At 36.8% G+C, this 24,086-nt stretch overlaps 2 protein-coding genes across 2 annotated transcripts in view; one reads left to right on the top strand and one right to left on the bottom strand.

Annotated features, from left to right (window-relative positions):
• The window catches only part of LOC308413593 (vomeronasal type-2 receptor 116-like), a gene marked incomplete at both ends in the record, with an annotated part of 711,488 nt that overhangs the window by 527,967 nt on the left and 159,435 nt on the right, over nucleotides 1–24,086 (top strand). The window lies entirely within an intron of this gene.
• On the bottom strand, nucleotides 1,592–18,914 carry LOC308413773 (vomeronasal type-2 receptor 116-like; the record flags this gene model as incomplete). The annotated part of the gene is made up of 6 exons (XM_080908817.1): nucleotides 1,592–2,493; nucleotides 8,978–9,101; nucleotides 11,339–11,566; nucleotides 13,330–14,136; nucleotides 14,454–14,745; nucleotides 18,706–18,914. The coding sequence occupies 6 exons, from the start codon at nucleotides 18,912–18,914 to the stop codon at nucleotides 1,592–1,594; spliced, it is 2,562 nt and encodes an 853-aa protein (XP_080764943.1).

Genomic DNA, 24,086 nt, shown 5'->3' with positions numbered 1-24,086 from the left:
TTTAACAGGGGCGGAAACAATACTTCTCCAGTCTAGCCCAGATTGCTTTTTAGCTGTATTAAAGACAGCACAATTTTAGGAAAAAAAGTATTTAGATAACAATGAACTAAGTCCAAAGTACACAATGATTTAAGACATGCTTACATTGATATTTTTTACAAGAAACTTCTGGCTACATTCGCCAGAATGGGTATTGTTGATTCAGGGATAAGGCCCAAGCTTTAGGGTCTAAGAATCTTTACTTTAGTAAACATAATGTCCACGGGGGCTGGAATTTTCCTGACAATTAGATAACACAGAAATCACTTAGGCAGTTGTAAAGCACAAATAATGTCATTTATAAGAATTGGTTCATAGTCTAAAAGCAAGGATTTAGGAAAGCAGGTCTGGTATAAGTAAAACACATGAATACTGATAGATATGGGGGCAGAGCCTGTCTTGTCCGGCAGGAAAGGACCAGTAAAATGACATCATTCTTGGCATTCCAGGAAGAGCAGCTATGTACCTCATTCCACTGAAGAGGTAGGCTGTGTGTTTAATTTCCTAGATTCTCCAGTGCTTATTTATGTGTGCAAGGGCCTTCTTCTCCTTTACACTTTAACAACTTCCATCTTTATAGAGCCCTAAGTTTTCTTCAGGGTTATGAATATACAAACATCATTTCTATGATCCGATTTAAAGTTGTTACCTGAAGTCATTTACAATAATATCTTTGAAACTTCATTGTCAATTATCCATTACTTCCAGTTCTCTAAGAAAGACTTTTTACTTTGTCAATAAAGTATATAATCCCCATGTTACCTCTGCTGTAGAGTTTTACTAACTCCATCTTTCATAATGCTCTTGCTAATCTGACCTAACCTACATGCCTCTTTCTAATGTCATGTGCTCATAAAAGCTTATAAATCACCTGATCAGTGACTTCCATCCTATTACTGAGCTCTGAGTTTGTAAACAAATGCTAGGTAACACTCAGGCATCTTTTGTAGTTCCCCAGAGTAAGAGGCATCATTTTCTCTCATATAACAAAATAATGATATATTAAAATAGAACAAACTTGTACTGACATTCAAAACCATGGAATTTCCCCCCTAATCATTGGAAATAAAGACCCGTTAAAATGAATCTTCAGGGATATTATGCTCTAATAATGGTCAGTTTACAGAGTAGAATATAATACAATATTTGGGAGTCCAAAACAAATAAATCAATTGCATGATTTTTGTTTTTTTTAAAGGACAAAAAAATGAACATGGCTGGATATGTTCACACATCTTCCACAGGAGCTCTTTGAATGTGGAGAAAAGAACTTTGTATCCATCAGTTTGTGGGACAGTGGGCCAACAAAAGGTATGTAGTATAACTGTGTCACAAAATAATACAATGAAGCTAAAACACAAAATAAAACTAATGACTTCAGTACAAAGAGAATTTAATACAATGATATGGAGAACTTATGAGTGTACACTATCACAGCATAATACACCCGATAAGACATTTAGAATGCTGTGCCACTGGTTTACACCATAATATTTAATTTACTAACATAGATAAATTTTAATGTTAACTAATTTAGGTGGATATTACTTCTTCAGTGTTTTTTGTGCCTGATGCCAAGACAGGAGTTCTTTTCTGGTCTTAACAAAATGATGTAGCACTTGGGTGTGAAAATCAATCCAAGGAGTGCTATACTGGAAGCCAAGATGGAGAACACTTCCATAGCCACCATGACCTTCCCCTTTGTGCTGTGGTAGACAGGGAGAAAAGTGATCCAAACACAGAAGAACACCTGCATGCTGAATGACAGGAACTTGGCTTCATTGAATGTGTCAGGCAGATTCCTGGACAAGAAGGCCATGGTGTAGCTCCCAAGTGCCAAGAAGCAGAGGTATCCCAGGACAGTGTGGAAGGCAACTGTTGAACCCGTGTTGCACACAATGATGATGTGACCATGTTCAGCATGAGTATCTTGATCGATGTAGGGTGGAGACTTTACCAGCCAGACTCCACAGATAATAAATTGGACCAGTGTGCAGATGGGGATGATGAAATTAGGGGCTCTTGATACCATCAACCATCTCACCATTCTACCTGGAAAAGTGGCCTTGAAAGCAATAACCACAGTAAGAGCTTTGGCCAACACTGTGGACAGAGCCACAGTGAACAAAACACCAAACGCTGTCTGCTGCAAGATGCAGGTGGCTGTGTTGGGCTGACCAATGAAGAGCAAGGAACTGAGGAAACAGAAGAAGAGTGTCAATAGCAGGATGTAGCTGAGAGTCCGGTTATTGGCCTTGACAATGGGTGTGTCTCTGTGCTTCACAAAGACTACAAGAACCCCAGCTGTGAGCACAGAGAAGCCCAGGGCTGTGGTGGAGAGTGCCATCCCCAAGGGCTCTTCAAAGGCCAGAAAGCTCACAGATTTCTGGAGGCAGTGATTCTTCTCTGAGTTGGCATAGTGACTCTCTGGACACTTCACACACTGATCCATATCTGTTCAGACATGAAAGGGACAGTGTATCAACCCTTAGGTGCTTCCAGTAGCTAATGAATTAATTATCCCCAGCTCATTGAAGTGCTTCCTGCCTCAACTTCCTGTATTGTCTCAAGAAGAACTTTTTAAGTACTCTGTGAATCATTTCAAATCTATATGGTGATTTTTTGCTTGTGGTGACAAATATTACAAAAGTCCAATGTCTTTATTTTTGTAGGCTTTCCCTAAATTTGTGACACAGTTGCATTATTTTATAAGTCATCACATTTCAGGACAATAATCTATAACTGCAATTTGATTCTGACATCACCTTATAAATAATGTCTAATTCTGGATGGATGTTTTATACAATACAAACATTATCACTTGAAATTAATCTTTAAATGGTGTTCTCAGACTTCGGACCCATATTTACTTATATTCATAAAATCTGTTGTATCCTCCAATTTGGTTAATAGTCTGAATGATTTCAAACTAATAAATGCCATTACATTCTTGAAGCTGAAATTCTTCACTAGAATTCTGTTCTTACATTTAGTCATTGTGTTCGTTAACACATAGGGAGAGAACTATTACTAGGTACTACAAAATAGGTTTTGAATATTCTGCTCCTACATGTTTGTGAGTCTTGGCTTCAGTTAAACATGCACCTCAGTTCATAATGCTATATTTCTATCATCTAAACCTTTGTGTATTTCTGAAATCTATCACCTCATTAGACAATTGTTATCTCTGTTTTATATTTTGATCTAACATTTATCAAGTTTATTCTCAGAAGAATAAAGTTTCTCCTTTGATATCTTGCTCTTTTAAATGGCCTTAGAAATCTACTTAGATTTTCTCAATCTATTTACACTTTCACAACTTGTTCCTTTGCTTTATTATGAGCATTTTGCTGTTGCTTTTTTATTGTACAAAGTATGCTTCAAGATTTGACTTACTTAAGGAACATGATGTCTTTTTTATTACCTACTTTACATAAGGATAACATTTTATTTTAAGACTAGGTTTTCTTTATTCTACCATCGTGCATCAAGTGTATAAAATCTGGAAAAGGAGTTAATGTTCTGTTTTTTGCAAGTGATATTAAAACTTTCACCAGGAGACTCCTACATCTGAAATTCACGTTCAGTAAAGTGGTTGGATAAAAGATTAACTATAAAAAAAATCAGTTTCCCTGTTATATACCAAAGCCAAATATACTGAGACAGAAATCAGAGACATATAACTACTTCACAAAATTCTCAAATAATATTAAATATCTTGGCATAAATTTAACCAAACAAATTGCAGTCTTCTTGATGACAATGTCAAGTCTTTAAAGAGAGAAAGTGAAATAGAGACTATGGGACATACTTAGATGCTCATGGATCTAAAGGATTAACATATTAAAATGTATATCCTACAAAAAGCATTCGAAAGATTTAATGCAACCCCTTTAAATATTCTAACATGGTTCCTTAGACTTTCAAAGGAACCTTGGTGTGACCCTAACTAAGCAAGTGAAAGATCCATATGAAAAAAAAAAAAAAAATTCAAGCCTCTGCAGAAAGAAATCAGAGATCTCAGAAGATGAAAAGATCTCCCATGTGCATGGATTGGCTGGATTAATATAGTAAAAATGGCCATCTTGCCAAAGGCAATCTACACATTCAATGAAATTCCCATCAAAACTCTAACTAAATTCTTTATTGAGTTAGAAAGAGCAATTTGCAAATTCATTTGGAATAACAAAAAACTCGGGATATCAAAAACTAGCTAAAAAATAAAAAAACTTCTGGGTGAATCACCATCCCTGACATAAAGATGTATTATAGATCAATCCTGATAAATAACTGCCTGGTATTATTACAGAGATGGGCAAGTAGATCAATGGAATAGTTTTGAAGACACAAAAATAAATCCACACAGCTATGGTCACTTGATCTTTGACAAAGGAACTGAAAACATCCAAAGGAAAAAACACAACATTTCCAACAAATGGTGCAAATTGACCCATTCTTATCTCCTTGTACAAAGCTTAAGTTCAAGTGGACCAAATAGCTTCACATAAAACCAGATACACTGAAACTAACAGAAGAGAAACTGGGGAAAAGCTTAGAACACATAAACGCAAGGGAAAATTTTCTGAACAGAACACCAATGGCTTGTGCTTTAAGATAAAGAATTGAAAAATGGGACCTCATAAAATTGCAAAGCTTCTGTAAGGCAAAGGACATGGTCAATGGTAGAAAATGGCAATCAACAGATTTGGAAAATATCTTTACCAATTTATATCCTAAAGTGGGCTAATATTCAACATATACCAAGAACTCAAGAAGTTAGACTCTAGAGAAGAATCAAAATATCTTATTAAAATGGAGTACAGAGCTCAACAAAGAATTCTCAACCGAGGAATACCAAATGGCTGAGAATTACCTAAAGAAATGTTCAACACCCTTAGTCATCAGGGAAATGCAAATCAATACAACCCTGAGATTTTACCTCACACTAGTAGTCATAATGGCTAAGATAAAAAACTCGGATTACAGCAAATGCTATCATTGCTGTACAAACACCTCAATTCCCAATGGTCCAAGACCACACTATAAAAGAAGATACACTGAATCAGATGAAGGAAAATGGGGAATAGCTTTGAATTTGTTGGAACAGATGAAGACTTTCTTAATAGAACACTGATACCATAGTCACTATGGTGAACATTTATGGGACTTCATGGAACTGAAATTTATAAGACAAACCCAGAGTTATTTAGAGAAAACAGTTGCTTAGTGATTGATAAATTATTTTTATCAAACTCCACATGTGACAGAGAAATAATGTCCAAAATATATGAAGAACTCAATAAACTAGGTATCAAAAACAAATTATTCAACTGAAAAATATTGTAAAGATTTGAACAATGTCCACTAGGCTGAGGAAAACATAAAGCAATGTCCAATATCTCTAGACAACAAGTAAATCTAAAATAAATCTAATGTACTTTGAACTAAAACCCTACATTAATAACTGAGATCAATGTCACAATGATGTATTGGGAACACTTATCCATTGTTGGTGGAAGGGACAACTTGGATAGCCACTGTGGACATGAATAAGGTTGACCCAGCCCATGAGGGTTTGATCTACCAAGAAATCTAGCTATACAAATTTTTATTAAACCACCAAAACCACCCTATCCTACCATAAACTTACACACTCACATGTTCAATGTACATTTATTATTCACAATAGTTAGAAACTAGAAATTAGCTACATGCCATTCAACTGACAATGGATTAAAAACATGAAATAGTTACACTTTACAGCCAAAACAAAAGCCCTCTTATTTTGGGAAAAAATTCTTTAGATAGTGCCATACATGATCAATGATAATATTTACATCCCTGACTCATGGACCTAAGTATCTTCCTTCATTTGAAACAGAGATACCTGAAGGGAGGGGAACCCACAATCAACCTTATCTATAATTAGTAATACATTAGACTATCTAAAGCAACACAGATCCAGAGTTCCCTCAGTCATATGAGCCCAAAGATCAATGTCCTAATGACCACCCTATTTCAGATCTCATTGTTCTTACCCAACTAACAAGAAAATAAAATGCCTACATTCAGCCTTGGCCCTTTATCACTCAAAATAACTTCATTTAAAAACAAACTTCCACTGTCTTCTCCTTTTATGCTACTGTTCCCTACCCAGAAAACCAAGAGTTTTCTACCCGCCCCCCTTCCATAAGGCACAAAAACCCAAAGACCTACCAAATGTTTAACCAAAAACCTTCCAAACCTCCTAGTCCCTTACTTGCAACTCTCTACCATATAACAACTTTATAAATTTGTGTGTCCCTTACAGAAACAAACCCAGCCTTTCATAAGACTCAATACCCTGATACAGAATGAAAATCCTTAAACACCCAAATTCCTCATTAACAGTAGCCCCAATTAAACCAAACCACTCAACTTGTACCCTCAAAACTCAGATCTAAAAAAATTCAGACAGACAGTAAAAAAAGATAACATCCACACAACTTAGACAAAATGTTTCCTACAGAGCCTAATTGCAAACCTAAACATGCCCAAAAATTAAAAACATATTTCTCACTCCTCCCTGCCCAGTCCAGTATTTTTACAATGGAAGACACTATTTCAAGAAAAAGATATTCAGCAAGTCAGACTTGTTGAATATTTCTTGACTCAAGACTGAGGTGACATTCCATAGCGTTTTTGATAAACTCTGGCTAAAAAGGCGTTTTCACTAAAAAACAACTATCAACATAGGCAACAAACTAGTATAAACAGGTCTGCCTCTGTACAACCCAAGTTTGAGACAAGTTTACGCTGCCCTCAGGTTTCAAAGACCTTGCCTTCTCCCTGCCTTTTCTCTATCAAACCCAAAACAAAAACAAAATCAAAAACAAATATATATATATATATAAATCCTTGCCTAATTGTAAAAGTTCCTGAGGAAGTCAGTTCTTTTCTGCAGCTTTTGCCACTGAAAGCTGCACAGGACCACTACAGTCACTTTCTGCCCATTAGTCCTGATCTTGGTGCTAGCCCAGGGCACCCTATACATCACACACCCACACACCCCAACAGCATCTTCCTGCTTTTTGCCTTGGGGGCAGTAGTGATGGTTGAGCTTCCACTTCCTACTCAAGCTGCAGCCACCCTCCCTGTTAATGCCAGCATGCCCCAGAACATAACAGTGTCTTGCTGCTCTAGAGTAGCAGGAGCCATGGAAGAGAGTGGAGGCCGCCTCTATCAGACTTCCCTCCCCCTTTGGGAAATTACAACTCCATGACTGCTCTAGCTGGATTGTTGAAAGACCCACAAGAAGACCAGGCTGTACTTCAGTTGTTGAAAGACCCACAAGAAGACCAGACTGTACTTCAGTTACATATGTATCCCTGGGGGCTTACATTTATCCCATGCTCACTCTTTCAAAAACAAAAATTTCAATCTATATTTAGTCCTGTCCACAAACTATGGTAGGATATTGGCCGTATAATCCCTGAGGGAGTAACCAACCAATGTCTGATTTGACTAAATAAGATGGAACCCATTCTTGACACTATCTGAGCAAACTATGTACCAGAGACTAGATTGAACAAAGACCTTGGGTAAAACCAATACTACTCCTGTCAGAATATGACTCCTAAATATATTCTACCATACTCATATATCAATGCATTTTCAGCCATCATCAGAGAAGTTTCATTCTTATTCGTTCACAAGAAGTGAGTAAATACAAAAACACATATCCAGACTTTATAATAAGAAAGAAAAACAGAGAATCAGAGAGAGAGAGAGGGAGGGAGAGAGAGAAAGAGAGAGGGAGGGAGGGACAGAGGGGGAGAAGAGAGAGAGAGAGAGAGAGAGAGAGAGAGAGAGAGAGAGAGAGAGAGAGAGCAATAAAGAGATGTAAGGAAGGTATCTTTCTATCTTCTTTCCATCTGTTCCTTCCTCTCAAAGTTTAGAACACTCCACAGAAGATGAAGCAGGAGTAGGCGAGCCAGATGGGACAGAGGAACCAGAAGCACCATGCTTTCTATAACAAATATGCAAAGCTTATTACCACCCAGAAACTGTAGCAGGAATCACAGGTCCAGCATAGGTCTGCACTAGGCCTCTGCATATATTAGAGCTTTCTGTTTAAGGTTTTTATGGAAATACTAAACAAATGAGTTTATGATTTTGAGTTCTCCCTTGCAAGTTTAATTTTTCCACTGTACTGTCTTTTCTTTTACAGCCTCAATAAGGTTTTTTTTTTAATTTTATATTACTATACTTCATTTTCTTATGTTTTCTTGCTATCACATAGAAACAGATACACTCTAATGAGAGACAGATAAGAAGCAGATGTAGATGAGAGAGGATATGGGAAGCAATCTCAAAAAATGGAGAGGGGAAAATATATTCAGATCATTTTGTGTGTGAAACGTATCTATGTTCAATAAAAAAAGGGAAAAAAGATTTTAAATGAACGCATAACACGAAATAAGTAAAACAAAAAAAAAACATAGCAATGATGGACATTAATATATGTACGGGAGAAATCAAACCTAACTCCTTCATCACCTACTGTGTAGAACAACAGCAACAAAAACAACAACAAACTTGAACTGCAAATAATGATAAGTTTTATGTGAATCCTACATGTGAGTGAGTAGTTTTTTAAAATGTAAAGAAATAGAGAATAAAACACAGTGGGCATGCTTAAATGCAAAAGAACAATAATGTATGGGAACAGTGCATATTTAGGGAAGAAATAGGAGCAATAGATCAGCTTCTTAGTCAAGGGTGATTTCAATATCTAGAATGTGTGATTTCAAAATAATATAACTCTAGTAGCAATGTTTAAATATCTAATCCTGGAATAAGAGATAATCTCTCGCGTATCTCCAGTCTTTTCCCATTTGCTTAGGTATAGCAGACTCCTCTGGACACACTGGAGTCTTATCTTTAAGCCTGTATTTACCTGTCTCGTTGGAAATCTCATTGTCTGCACAGGGAATACAGTCAAAGCAGCAGACAGCCTTGCCTTCCTGGGCAGCTTTCCTGAATCCAGGCCTACAGCTCTCACTGCACACAGACTGAGGAATCTAAGAGAAATGAAAGCTATTAGCAAATGCCTTGGCTTCTTTGAAAGTTTTGAGTAAATAGAGAATTTCTGAGTATAATTCAGCAGTTAATTTTCAAATGCTTATACTTACAAATGAAGCTAATGGGGTTTGGTACTGCTAATTTTATCAGGGTTAGGGCTACACAGCCCAAGTCTTTATGTCTTGGTCTGGTTCCCGAAGATGTTGATAAGTACAAGTGATTAAAGTAGTGTTCAGGAGAGTCATGATATGCATTCAGATTTAAATTATTTCTATGCTTCCTGCCTACTAGGGGAACTTTTATGTTGAAAGTGGTTGTTAATGTTGACTGACAAGGGTACAAATCTTCACTGATCATGGAAGCAATCCTGTGAATCTGCATGAGTAGTTTTACACAGGCACTTACCTGAGGTAAGAAGAATCACCACAGAATGTGGTCAGTACTTCACTGGCTACTGTCACTCACAGAAGGAAGAGATGATAGGAGTGAACAACCATGTTCTTTCATTTCCAATTTCCCTCTAATTCTGACGTATGAACATGTTGTCTTCACCTCCTCTGGCTCTTACCTGATCCGAGCCACCCCCATGGTCTCACTTCATCCTTTCAATTTTTTCCCTGGCAGTAAATCTAGTACCTTAGCCCAAAATATTTCTATCTTTCCTTTTCTCCCTCTGGAGCATCAGACCTTCATTATTAATACCTAACTTAATATACGCTGTATTTACTCTTCTGGAGAACAGACTTATGTATTAGTCTAAACCACTGGTGAAAATTTTTAGGTGATTCAGGTAAATTCTATACTCTATTCTTCTAACTGCAAAAACAAACTTGACTTGTATATCAATTTTTATGCTATCTTAAAACAAACAAATAAGCTTTTTAATTTTTAAAAACAAAAACTTTTAAGGAATCAAATAGCTTTTAATCTCTCTCTCCCTCCCTCCCTCCCTCCCTCCCTCCCTTCCTCCCTCCCTCCCTTCCTTCCTCCCTCCCTCCACCACTTTCTCTCTGGTGTATGTGAACACTTGTTTCTTAGCTGCAGGACATGACAGCATGCTGGAAAAGGACATCTCTTGTTTCTTTTAAGGTTCCCTCACTTGAGACATCACGTGACTCAACATGGCGCTAGCTCCCTCTTAGAAAATAAAAACATTTTAACTAACTCTTCCTGATAGCCGTAAACCTTCTAGTGGATAGTTGCCTAACACGTTTGTGTGCCACCTGTTGCAGTAAACGTTAAAAAAATATAAAGATTTATCTCTTTATCAGCCCTGTGGTCTCGCTCCGCGGGCCGTCTTCAACTTCGGAGTCGCTCAACCCTCTTCCCTGGTGGTTTTACATCATCTGTGCTACTGCCTCCATCGCAGGGTGTTTCTTTACCCCAAATCCCAACGCAAACACAGCTCTAAAGCCTGATAGCTTTTTAGATACGTTTGTACATCAAATTCTCAATCTATAAACCCTCTATGCAATAAGATTCCATCAAATAGATGGCTACAAACTGTCTTCTATATGATATTTAAGACCTATGAAATCTTTAAATGTTAATAGCTATTTAATGCCAAATAAACCCAACTATATCTAGTTCATCGTTCTGGATCTCCATCTTGGAGCTTCCTCCCCCTGTCCTCTGACCTCTGACCCTCTTTCTCCACTGTGGCTCTCCTTTATTTTACTAATTAAAATGGGAAAATTCAGATGAAGTGACCTCATGAGTATGTAACTAGGCAGCCCTTCTTGGGGAAGTGGAATTAACATGAAAATACAAATAGCTTTAAGATACACACACACACACACACACACACACATACACACACACACACACACACACACACAGAGAGAGAGAGAAAGAGAGAGAGAGAGAGAGAGAGAGAGAGAGAGAGAGAGAGAGAGTATTATGCCTTTTTAGAGGCTAAGAGCATATAATGTCACCTTACCTTACTCTAATTTCTTCATCTGGGTTACAAAATAAATCTATCAGTGTTCAGAGGCAGTAAATAATAGACTCTCTATTTAAAGAAACATATGGGCATTTAGAAACTTAAAAATGAACCAATTCATTGATCAGACTCAAGAAATGAGAATATAGTCTCTGTTATCTGATTTAATGTGAAGACCCCTACTGGTAGTTCAATATTTATTGGTACTGAGGAAGAGGACAGTGATGATTTACATCCCGAGAATCAACTTACTTTTCATGAAAGTTCGGAGCAGACAGGAAAATCAGAGCTCACCTGTGTAAACCCCGTAGGCCATTGTATCATCTGTTCGCTTAAAGAGAACTGGAGACCCTGCTGAGCACTTAGAGAACAGGATCCTACTTTCACCTTTAACCCGAGCCCACTTGGAAAATTCCAAAAATTATGGATGTCATAGTTCAAATCTAAGTTTCTTCCTCCATTCATTACTGTGGGTCCTGTCTCATGGCTTTTCATTATTGTGTTCTTTAGGAAAGGAAGAAGCTAAAAGAAATGCAAACGCAAATGTGGAAAAACATATGAGATATTAAACATGTTTTAAAGTCTATGAAGAATCTCAGTTGACACAGCCATGCCCAATGGAAATAGTGACAGTCACGAAGCCAGGACAGTTGTTTGTCACCGTTCCAGCAAAAGTGAGCCAGATGCTTTTATTACTCTCTCTGTTTCTCTTTCAGGGTTTGTTTTCTGCCTCCTGCCTTCTTGGAAACTTTCTGCATTATGATTCATTTTATGCCTTTTCCAGATGAAAAATGTGTCTGAATCTTCAGAAAAGTCATCAACTTATTATTCCTTCTGATTTTTAAGGAACTTGTTTTATTTGGCCCTATTTGGAAATCTTCCTTATGTCCTGGAGATTATGATAAGCACTAAGCTAGAAATTTCTAAATAACACCATGACTCCAGGGAATTTTTGGTTATCTGTCCCTGTGTAAACCCAAACATTATAGTTGAAACGGGTTAAACTTAGAAATATTTGACAAACCTCCAGTGGCTAGAACTGGTAACTGATTCTAGACCATTTTTTATAATACACTTAGAGTTCCCTGAAAAAATGTACTTTTTGCATAGGGAATCATATATCATATACCCAAGTATAAATAGAACTCTGTAAATAAGATAGATTGACAAAAATAGAATTTTACTATTTAATAGTACACATGATAAAATAATATTAATAAAAACATTAAATATTGGTATTTACTATCCATAAAATGATCAATTTGGATCTTTTCTATTTGCTGAAGTGCTTTAAAACTGCAGAGACTTTCAGCTTAAAAGCAGATTGTTATATAATAAATATCTTTGCTTTGGTGGAGACATTCCCTAAATTCTTTTAATTAGAGTTATAGGGTAGATAATAAAAATAAAATTTGTTCTATTTTTAGAATCTAATTTTGATTGAACTTTTAACCCCAAAGATATAAGGAAAAATCAAAACATGTCTTGAGACAAAATGACATAATTTGTAATTCTTGGATAATCATTAGGCTGTCTTTCTTCTGTGCAACATGTATAAATAAAGAGCTAACCACACCGCTATTTTGAAAGAGCTTTGTAATTTTCCTTACAACCATGCCTGGGTTACTCCTCTGTCATTGACACATTACCTTCTCTTGAGAACCTTTACCAACCCTCAGACTTGGCCCTGGCCTTCAGTGCTTTTAAGCACATGTGATAAGAAGCGTTTTTAAAGAAGCCATCAAAGATGCTGAGTATATGAAACATACTCCAAATGAATTCCATTAAATTTCACAAGTCTCATTTTGTACTAGAAAAATCATTGTGCTAAACATAGCAAAGACACCACGACACCCACTCACTTTTGGAATATCTAAGAGGGCCTAACGTCTAAAGTAAACCTTAAAGTGATCCTTAACATTAAAAATCCTGTGGAAGTGCTCAGCAGTATTTTAAATTATAAATATGTACTGCTCTGACCCTTCTCTGAGAAATATGTATGGAAAATCCCAACTTTTCATAAACAGGTTCTTATGAAGAAAAGTGTCGGGCAATTTGTTCATGAATTCAATAGTAACATAAGAGTTCTTTCTTTTTATTGGCACTTCAACAATAAAGAACACTTACTCAGATTTTAGCATTTACCTCCAGACATAGAAAAAATATTCCCTCCCATGCTTATTGACAGCACAGTCTAGACCTTTGGATGCCCAATTTTAATACACTAAGAAATAATTTTAAAAAGTCACATTGCTGACATTATAAAACACAGAAAGGGATATTACCTGCCAAGAAGAGAATGCCATTCCTTCTTCACTGGCATATGTTTTTTCCTGTATTTGTTGAAAATTCATCTCATGGAGACTATAGGCCAGAGCATACACAGCATTGTATATATTGTACCCTTCTTCACTCATGGCTGGGTCAAAAATGTGTCTGGGCAGTAAATCTAAAGAACCATTGGGTTGGCAGTTCTCCAAAAGCTTACAATCAAACTTAGAAAATGAGCACTTGAAAAACAAAAACCAAAACTTAGGAAGATAAATGTCCTCTGGGTATTTGTAGGGATTTACTGTTTGAATAAAATTCATAAACTCCACCATCTCTTCATGGTGGTGTGAAAAAACAAGACTCCCATGAAATGAATCTACCATAAAATAATCAGAATGGCTGTCAGCATCCCATGAAGAGTTCATGACCCAGACTTTCCACGTCACTAACAGCTGTGCAATGTGACGCATTAAACCTTGTACAGAAACAATGTCACCGTAAATAACTATCACATTTGCTGATGATGCCTCAATGCTCTCTATATTTTTCCATAATGCAATGGAAAATGAATTCCACGTGCTGGGGATCATTTTCAAAAAGGCTATGCAGATGCCATTGCTCTCCATCTTTTCTCTCAAGTCTGATAGGATCTGGGTCCCCCTGTGGTCATCTGAGAGGACCACACCAACCCAGGTCCAGCTGAAATGAAGCATCAAAAGGACTATGGCAAGTGACAGAGATGTATCCTTGGGGCCCATCTGATAGAGAGAATGAAACTGACCTCGGTCATTCAAGATAGAATCGAAAGGCCCAAATGTGAGCTGAGGAGGTAACAAAATACATTGGCATTAGACACAATCTCAGACCAAAATCAACCGATAGAAACAGTGAAGACGAAGATGACTTCATATTTAAAACCAACATTTTTTTATAAAAAAAAATGATGACAGTCTCCAGTTTCAATACTTAGTTGGTCTCACTTATCTCTCTCTCTTTTTTTTATTTTAAGTAATGGAAATATGGATGTATTATAAAGTATCTTCATACAATTCTTTGATATGTGATTAAGTCCTGTGCTTTTATTTTACATTTACAAACACATGTATTTTTTTCCTTTTTCCCACATCCCATTCCTCACCTGAGGTATTTTGTAGAGTTGTAGCAGTGTCCCAATGTGAGCAGATGCTGACCATGATGGTCCTGTGAGCACAGCAGGGGACTTCCTCTTGTGTCCACAGTCAAAATTAGGAAGGATTTTGATTGTCCCTGTATGCCACACAAAGGCACTATAAAGAATATTCTTTTCAGCAAATGGAATATTATAGATATTATATCCAATAGTTGTGTTGGGTAGAAGATGGGGGTTTCTGTTTATCTCCTCAATGGCAAACACCAAGGCCAGAACGAACTGGTAGTTCTTAAACTTATACCTACACAGATTTCACAAAATTACACAGGAGGAAGCCACAGACCACATAACCTTTCTATTTAAGACAGTAGTTTTATAATGTAAATGCCAGTGTTTCTATGGAATCATTAATATAACTTCCTGTCAGACATTAACAGTGTACTTACATACATAAAATAAATAAAATATTAAAAAAGCATGTGTCAGAACAAAACTAAGCCAGAAGAACCAACAAAAGACTCCCCAAAGAGAACAGATAAAAAAATGGCCAGGGAATGGGGGCTAGAGATGGCTCAGCGGTTACGAGCACTGACTGCTCTTCCAGAGGTCCTGAGTTCAATTCCTAGCAACGACATGGTGGCTCACAACCATCTGTAATGAGATCTAATGCCCTCTTCTGGTGTGTCTGAAGAAGACATTGACAGTGTACTCACATATATAAAATAAATAAAATATTAAAAAAATAACTTCCTGTCATGAATGACTGGGATTAGAATAAGCATTTTAAGTAGATGAGATTAGTAATATCCTACATTGATTAATTATGTTCTCTGGGACTCTAGTTTATCATTATATTGCTTTATTTATATTTCCAGTGTGGAAAAAACTGTCCATGAATAAAAAAGTAGGTTGTGAAAAACAGCAGAACTTTTGTTATTTGGAATGTGGCCTTTTGGCCTCTACAATTATAAGAGGATACTATCTATTGACCTAATCACCCACTTTTCTGTGATAATATCTATCTTAAACATTAGCACAAAATTATTTCAAATAACATATTGCCACAGGTGTCATTTCTATGACTTTTTAATACGGTGGTCTGGAACACTCTATGTAGAACAGGCTAATTTTCAAGTAATGGAGATGTTCCTGGCTCTGCCTCTCAGTTGGTGGGTGAATTTATGTGAAAACACCCTAATTTATTTTACCGTTTTGTGTATTTATGAATTACGATCATCAATTATGTAGGTATGTGGTTAGTGACAGTACATAGGTTCATCAGTTTCATGAACTATGAATGCCAGACAGAGGAGGACATCCAGGGCCAATCCTGGCTTTCCACATGATTCGCTATGGAGTCTCTTAATCATTTGTGTTATTATTGACTGACTGACTAACGTATTTGATTGACAGAGACAGAGTCTGGTCATGTAGACTTGGCCTGGAACACACTACATAAACAAATTTGACCTCAATATCTGGAAGACTTTCTGCTTCTCCTTTTACAGTGCTGCAGAGAAGAGAGAGTACCATGCCAGCTGACTTCACAGCTCCTTTTTTGTCTTCAGTACATAAAACTGGCACTCTAGCACAGAAATGTGGGGAGTCACCTCTCCCTACCTGTTCCTTCATATGATCATTAGATTACAATAGTATAGTCTTAATCTTCGAGAGGTGTGAACTCAGGTCCTTAAACTTGTACCTACAACAGTTTACCTTGTTAGGCAACTGTTGATTTGTCTAATAATAATATGATGAGAAAAAACGTTTAATGATGCAAAAGACCCTCACATGAAAAACAGCACTGTATTTTAGTGTAAATGTATGCTGTTCAAAAGACAGTTTCCTTAAGATTATATTTAGGAAATCGTTCTTCAGTTGCATATAAAATGTTTCATAATAGAAAATTTTCAGTGTTTTTATAGTAAAGCAACATTATGTATCATATTTTGGAAAGACGTATAGGGAAGAGGAATGTTTCTACTCTGAATATATTTGAAAAAGAAAAGTATCGGGACATCTTTAGATGTAGAAGTTTTCTGCAGAGTTTTGTAATTTTAGTCACTTTATTAAACTTTTCTTTTTTTATTTTATGTTTGTGCTTCAGTGAATGTTTGCCCCTTTGTTATTTTGTTCTCTACTGCTCCTTTTCCAAAACTTCCCTTTTCCCTTTTTCAGTGAAAATGCTCAAAATGTTTTGTGTGAAATTGTTAAAGAATGAAATGCTTTGCAATGCAAAATAAAATAAAATCTATGTCTAATGGAAGGATATTTGGTCAGAATTGTGGCCAACAAATAAAATAAATATAGTTTTTGTCAATAGACAGTATTGGTTTAAAAGCTCGCGTGTGCGTGCGTGCATGTGTGTGCGTGCGCACACACATACACACACACATACATATGGTATGTACCATTTTGACAGTTTCATACACGGAAGCAAAGGTTTACAAACACATTATCAAGTTAATTATCCAGAGCAAGCGTAACCCAGCAGACACAAGTCAGGAGCTACTTAATGTACAAACTGTAGATGACAAAACATAAGTGAATCCACTAGAGCAGACATCACAGTTGTACTCCACAAAGGGTGAAAGGATGCTCAGTGGCCACTCTGTGTATGCAGAGAGGACCACAAGGTGGAAATTCATGGAAATGGAGACCTCATGTCTAAGACCTCAGGCAAGAGTAGAGGAATGTGCTCTGGGGAAAGACACACTTAGGGGTTAAACTATTTTAACACAGAAGGAGAAAATGAACAAAGCAATCTAGGGACAGTTTTAGTCACCAGAGCTATGTCCTAGTAAACTTACAGTAGCTCAATATTTTTCTGTTCTTTCAGTTGGGAAAATCCAATACAAATATAAATATATTTTGAAAAATAAGTTTGGAAGTGGTATAAGATATGATTGTTAAATATTTCATAGAGAAAATACTCTTTTCCAGTCATGAACTAGTTTGATTTCATTTTTGACTATAGAAAATGTTGAATTATTTTATAGAATACAATCCTTTCATTCATTATGAAAAAAAACAACTGCTTCTGGCTCTTGTAACTGAAAGTACAGTCTTTCCACATATAAACCTGTTGTTCCACAATGTACAAAACAAAACACATGCACATCTACATTGCTACCAGGGAAGCTGAAGGCAGAGAACAGAGGAAAGAGAGAGGAAGGAAACACCTTAATTATAATAAAATCTAAGGAGCTCCACTCAGCATCCAGTGTCCCCAGGCTTCTAGGCATAAAACACTCAATTGTGATGCTACACGGCTCACAATTCACATTCATAACGATGTATTTGTTTTATCTATTCCCTTTCTACTGATTTTCTCATATGTTCAAAGACAATTACAAGCTCTATTGCTGTACGTTGTGGTCTTTCTACCTAATGCATAGATATTTAGAAAAAAAAAAAAAAAATATATATATATATATATATATATATATATATATATATATATATATATATATATGATAAGCACACTTTATCTTCCCAATAAGGAAAAACAAACTTAATGCTTCTCATTGCTCTTTGTAAGAAGTCAGATTTTTCTGACACTATTTCTCAATATAGCAAATTTCAGAAATGTTTAAAAAAACACCCTCAAGTGTCAGTCTTCCCAGATAGACTATTTTGGGAGCCCATACATATAAATGAGGAAAAGCACTAGAAACATATATAACGAGCAGATAAACATTTAAAAATCTGTGTGACAATAAGGACATTTAGAACGAAAAAAAACCAAAACAAAACCAAAAAAAATCAAAATAATAATATGCAAATAAAGAACGAGAAATAGAAAAAGGCGTGTAGAGTGTCGTCCTCTGACCTCAGTGTGTGACATGGTACTTGTCACTCCCCCAACGTTCTAGGAACTCAGGAGGATCTTCATCAGTTCCATCATTACTTCTCTCAGGAGAACAGCTGAACTGCATGAAAACCCACAAGTTCAAGTCACGCTTAGATTAGCTTATCTATATTCTGAAAGCATACCGCTGAAAATATTTAAATTACCTGGTTTTCCAAGCTTGACAAAGAAAAGATTATGGATATTGAATAACAACAGGGAAAGCAAAATGAATACTTCCAAAATTAGCAATTTTCTTTGCAAAGAGGAAAAGAAGGGCACAACAGAACATACTTGAAGAGATTTGAGAATTGAAAAGGAGACGTGCAAAAAATTAAAGGGAGTTTTAATCCACACATCCTCTAGAATTCATTAGAATTCTGAAATCCTAAAATGAATGATTGTACTTACTGTATATGATAGTCCTGAAAAAGGTATGGCATATATCGATCAGGAACTTTATTGCCTGTGTACAGAATATGGAGAGGAAAAAATGCACCAATTGACACATCTCCTCTATGGTAAAAATACTCCTTGCTTTTTAAATAACATTCATTGTCAGTAAAGTCATACACAAAATTGGGAAAACACAGGAGGCCAAAGGTAAAAATCCAGAACATCCTTTTAACATGGATTTCTGCCCAGCCACAAGACTGACAAATACACATCCAATGATGCCCAGGAGGTATATATTTCGTTCAGGTGTTTGTGAACATTTTGTGCTTCTGATGCTAATGAGTGCAGCTGTGACATTAACCACCCACAGGTTCTTCAGGACCCTTCCTCCACTGCCAGTGAGAGTTGTGGAACTCTTTCTTCCTTTAGGCTCTGCACCTGGGACCCTGTGTTCTGCTTCGAAAACAAGTGGAAAAATATGTTTTGGGTCGGCTCCTCTAGCCGGAGGCTCCATGGTTCCAGCCAAGAGGACAGCGGGGCTAAAGAATCAAATTGATGATTGAGCTGTTTTGTCAAGTTTGAAACTTTTAAGACAACAGTTTTGGATGATGAAAGCATGTTACATGAGACATTTTATTGGCAGATGGATTAGAAGAATTTCCAAGAGTAACTATGCTAATAATCATGCATAGGACCTATCGGTGGGCCATGCTGTAACAACCAAAAGACAACTTTTGAATTTTACTCTTACTACTTACTGACTCTCATCTCAGAAATTCCTTCTGTTATAATTTTATCTACAGAATAATGTGATGTCTGTACCCAACACAACCAGTTTATTTTTCATTTCAGAGAAGTTATTTCTCACTTCCAAATTATCTACTTAATTTAAATGAAAAAAAAAAATCAAGTCTCCTGTTTACATTCTGAGATTTAAACTTCTTTTCTCTTACTCTTTTTTATAATCCAATGTTAATCTTTGAGGAAAGGTTTCAGTTTGATCCCAGCATTATGTCCACCTACTGTTTACCATTCCCTAAAAAAATAGGTGTTTCTCATTTATGTAAAATGTATTATAATTTAAAGGCATCACACTGTATCTTTTCACCTAAGATACATAGGGAAGCAATGTTTAATTTGCTTTTAGTGAACAAAATACCTAATGAACCAGTAAAAGCACTGCCATAAAAAATATTATCGGTCACACTGTAACTTGCTGGGACTGTCTTTTTGTTCTAGATTAACAGTTTGCAATGAGTACATAGTACACAGAATCTATTATAAGACTAAAGGGAATCAACAGTAACAGGGAAACCTACTGCTAAGCAAGTCACAATTCAGTGCAATCATAGGATATAGAGCAAGTATATGTGTCACTCAACTCAAAGAGAACTAAACCTGTAGAATAGAAAATACACAGTTGAATTTTTAAACAAGATTCTTTGATGACTTAGGCACATGGTACTGAAGAATTGTCCTGGTAAAGGGACTGGGCATTTATAAAACCCCTTTGTCTTTGCATGTTGTGACAAAAAAAAATCTTTCTTATCATATCTAAAGTAAGTGATTGTTGAAATGTAATATTTTCAATACTGACATAGACAATATACTTAAAAAACAAAAACTAGTTTGTTACAAGTATTAAAGACAAAAATTAATGAAAAATAAATTATTTAGTGAGCAGAGAAGATTAACTGAGAAGGAGGAGCCATGTCTTGACTTGGAAGGTGCAACTGTATAGCCCTGAACCTCATTTCTTCATCTCTACCAAAGACAGTGTATGTTGACACTATGCTTACCTTCATATTTCTGAGTTATGAGACTGTCATCGTTTAAATATGGTTGGCCCTGGAGTGGCACTATTTGGAGGGGTGGACTTGTTGGAGTAGGTGTGTCACTGTGGGCATGGAGTTAAGATCCTCACCCTAGTTGCCTGGGTATCAGTCTTCCACTAGCTGCCTTCATATGAAGACAAAATTCTCAGCTCCACATGCACCATGCCTGCCTGGATTCTGCCATATGCCTACCTTAATGATAATGGACTGAACTTCTGAACCTTCAAGTTAGACCCAACTAAATGTAGTTTTTATAAGAGTTGTCTTGGATCCATTTCCCCAGTCAAGGGAGATGCAAATGTGTCGAGGTGGGAGTTAGTGTGCGGGAGGGTTGCTTATGGAGGCAGGGAGAGGGCTTATGGGAGATGGGAGAACCAGGAAAGGGGAAAACACTTGAAATGTAAATACACAAACTATCAAAAAAAAAAAAAAAAAGTTGCCTTGGCCATGGTGCCTGTTCACAGCAGTAAAACTCTAACACAGGATAGTAAACTTAAAGTTTAAAATTAAGAAAATTAAACCTGCATTTTTCTGGGTCTTATTTAAAACCTCATAAAATGACACATGTTGTAGATACTCCAACTGGTACTCCTAGAGCATCTGTAGGCAGCATCCTGTACAGAGTCAAAGTTAGAGCCAAGATGTCGTACTAGCTTTATTAGTTGTCCTATCCACATTTGAGACCTTGAAGCACTTCCCAATGCCAGAGGAAAGATTTGAAGATTCTTCTCTAACTATTGAATGAACTGGGCTTAAGCCATCAAAAATAGACCTGAACTCATGCTGTATCCTCAAATAGCCTAACCCTACATCTGACAGAAGGTGTAATGTTGAAATGTTACACAGAACTCAGTAAATTAGGTAGTAACAAGCCAAATAATCCTATTAAAAAAGTATTGTTTCCAGCTTCTGGCTATCACAAATAAGGGTGCTATGAATACAGTGGAATACATGTCCAGGGCCTGTTGGAGCAACTTTTGCGTATATGACCAAGAATGGTATAGCTGGGTCTTCTGGTAGATCTATTTCCAATTTTCTAAGAAATGTCCAGATTGATTTCTAGAGTAGTTGTACCAGCTTTTAAATGCCAAATCAACATTGCTATTGCAGAATGAAGTGCATTCTATAAAACGTGTGCTAGTCTAACCTGGTTTCCTCAGTGTGGTCTTGGAGAGAAGGCTATTACATAGATAGTTGACTGAAAATGGGATCAATGAGATGAATCTGCTATAACGAGGCTGGTATCCTCACTAGATGCAAGGGGCAGGCATAAGATGCAATCCCATCAGCAAGGGAGGAGTGTTCCTCTTTTTCCATATTCGCACCAGTATGTGCTATCAGCTGAGTTTTTTGTATTACCAATTCTGATTATTATAAGGTGGAATCTCAGGTCTTTTTTTTTTTTAATTTGCACTTTACTAATCACTAAGGACTATGAACATTTCTTTAAGTGCTTCTTAACCATTAGAGATCCTTCTGTTGTGAGTTCTCTACAAAGCACTCTACCTCATTTTTTTTGATTGGGTTATATAATGTTTGGAGGGTAGCTTCTTGAGTTCTTTATATATTTTAGATATTAGCCTTCTATTGGACATGGAGTTAGGGAAGCTTTCTTCCATTCTGTAGTTTGATGATATGTCCTACTGTCAGTGTCTTTTGCCTTACTGAAACACTTAAGTTCCATAATTTCCCATTTTTTCATTCTTGATATTGGAGCCTGTATAGGAAATTCCCCAACCCCAATCTCCAGCCAGTGAAGATCTTTCCTACTTTCTCTTCTATTAGATTCCATGTATCAGGTTTTGTTGAGTTCCTTGATCCATGTGAACTTCAGCTTTGTGCAAAATGACAAGTATGGGTCTGTTTTCAACACAGATGTGCACAAAAGAGGAATGGATACAGAAAATAGGCAAAAGGGAAGTTACAGGTTACTCATGTGGGAGAAGGGAGGGAAAGTAGAAAAGTGGAACATGATCAGGTATGGGGGAGGGGAGGAAACAGGAGAGAGGCGAGGAGGGCCAGCACTATGAATGGAAATAGGCTACTTTGAGAGTGTTTGTGTGGGGTCTAGGATGTACTAGAGACGTGGGATGTGAGAGATGCTAAGGAATCAAAAGGAGGTGGCTTAGATGTAATGCTCAACAATGGGGACAGAGAACTTGTATAGTCCACCTGCAGTAGAAAGACAGGGCATCAATTGGAGAAATGGGGTTTCCTTCTCACAGTAAAAACTCGAACCCAGAATTGTCCCTGTCTAAAGGAAATACGGGGAACAAGAGTGGAGCAGAGACTGAAGGTCACCCAGAACTGCCCCACCATGATATCCATTCCATCTTCAGAATCCAAACCCTGACATTATTGCTGATGCCAAGAAGCCCTTGCTGACAGAAGCCTGTGACAGGCTCTGCCAGAACATGACCAATAGAGACACAGATGCTCACAGCTAACCACTGCACTGAGCACAGGGACCCCAATTTAGGAATTAGAGAAAGGACTGAGGCATTGAAGGCGTTTGCAACCCCATAGGATGAAGAACAACAATATCAACCAACCAGACCCTTCAGAGCTCCCAGGGAGTTACTACCGACCAGAGTACACATGGAGAAACCATGGCTCCAGGTGCATATGTAGCAAAAGATTGCCTTATCTAGCATCGACAGAAAAGGAGGCCTTTGAACCTGTGGAGCCGTGATGCTACAGTGAAGTGGGGGAAGGGCCTTGAGGTGGGAGTATATGGCGCACCCTCAAAAAGCAGAGCAGAAGGGGTAATGGGATAGGGGTTTTGTGAGGGAAAACAAGGAAGGGAGAAAACGTTTGAAATGAAAAGAAACAAAATGAACAATTTAAAAAAGAGTTTTACATTTGTCAGTAAATTATATAACATCTGCATTACCTCTGCTGTAGAATTTTACTAACTCTGTCTTCCACAATGTTCTTGCTAATCTGAGCTGAACCTGCATGCCTCTCTCCAATGTGGTGTGTTCATAACAGCCTATGAACCACCACACCAGTCACTTCTATCCTGTTCCTGAGCTCTAACCTTTTAAACAAATACAAGTTATAACTCTGGCCTCTTTAGTAGTGCATCATTTTCTTTCTTTCTTTTTTTTTTTTTTTTTTTTTTTCATCATTTTCTTTCAAGTACTAATGCATTAAAACAGAAGGAACTTCTAATGTTAGTGTTTTTTTTTTCTGATCACAAAATAAGAACCTGTTAAACTGAGTTTTAATGAGACACTTTGTTCTAAAAATGTTCAGTTTACAGAGTAGACTCAAATATTCTGGAATCAAAAAACAAATAAATCAGAAACATGAATTTTTATGTGAAAGGACAAAATGAATGCAACATGGGTGACATGGTGACACATCTCTCGCAGCAGCACTTTGTGTGCAGAGGACAGCACTTTGATTCCATCAGTTTATGTGACACTGATGTAGAACATAGGACAGTAGGCCAAAAAGAGCACATCATGAAAATATGTTATAGAAAAATACAATGAACCTAAAACATAAAACTAATGATTTAAATACAAAGAGAGTTAGGTACAATTAGATAAAGAA

This window comes from Micromys minutus (assembly GCF_963924665.1).
Source record: "Micromys minutus genome assembly, chromosome: 32".
Classification (NCBI taxonomy): domain Eukaryota; kingdom Metazoa; phylum Chordata; class Mammalia; order Rodentia; family Muridae; genus Micromys; species Micromys minutus.
Note: the sequence above shows the minus strand (reverse complement) of the source record. Positions and strands in the feature narration are given on the sequence as shown.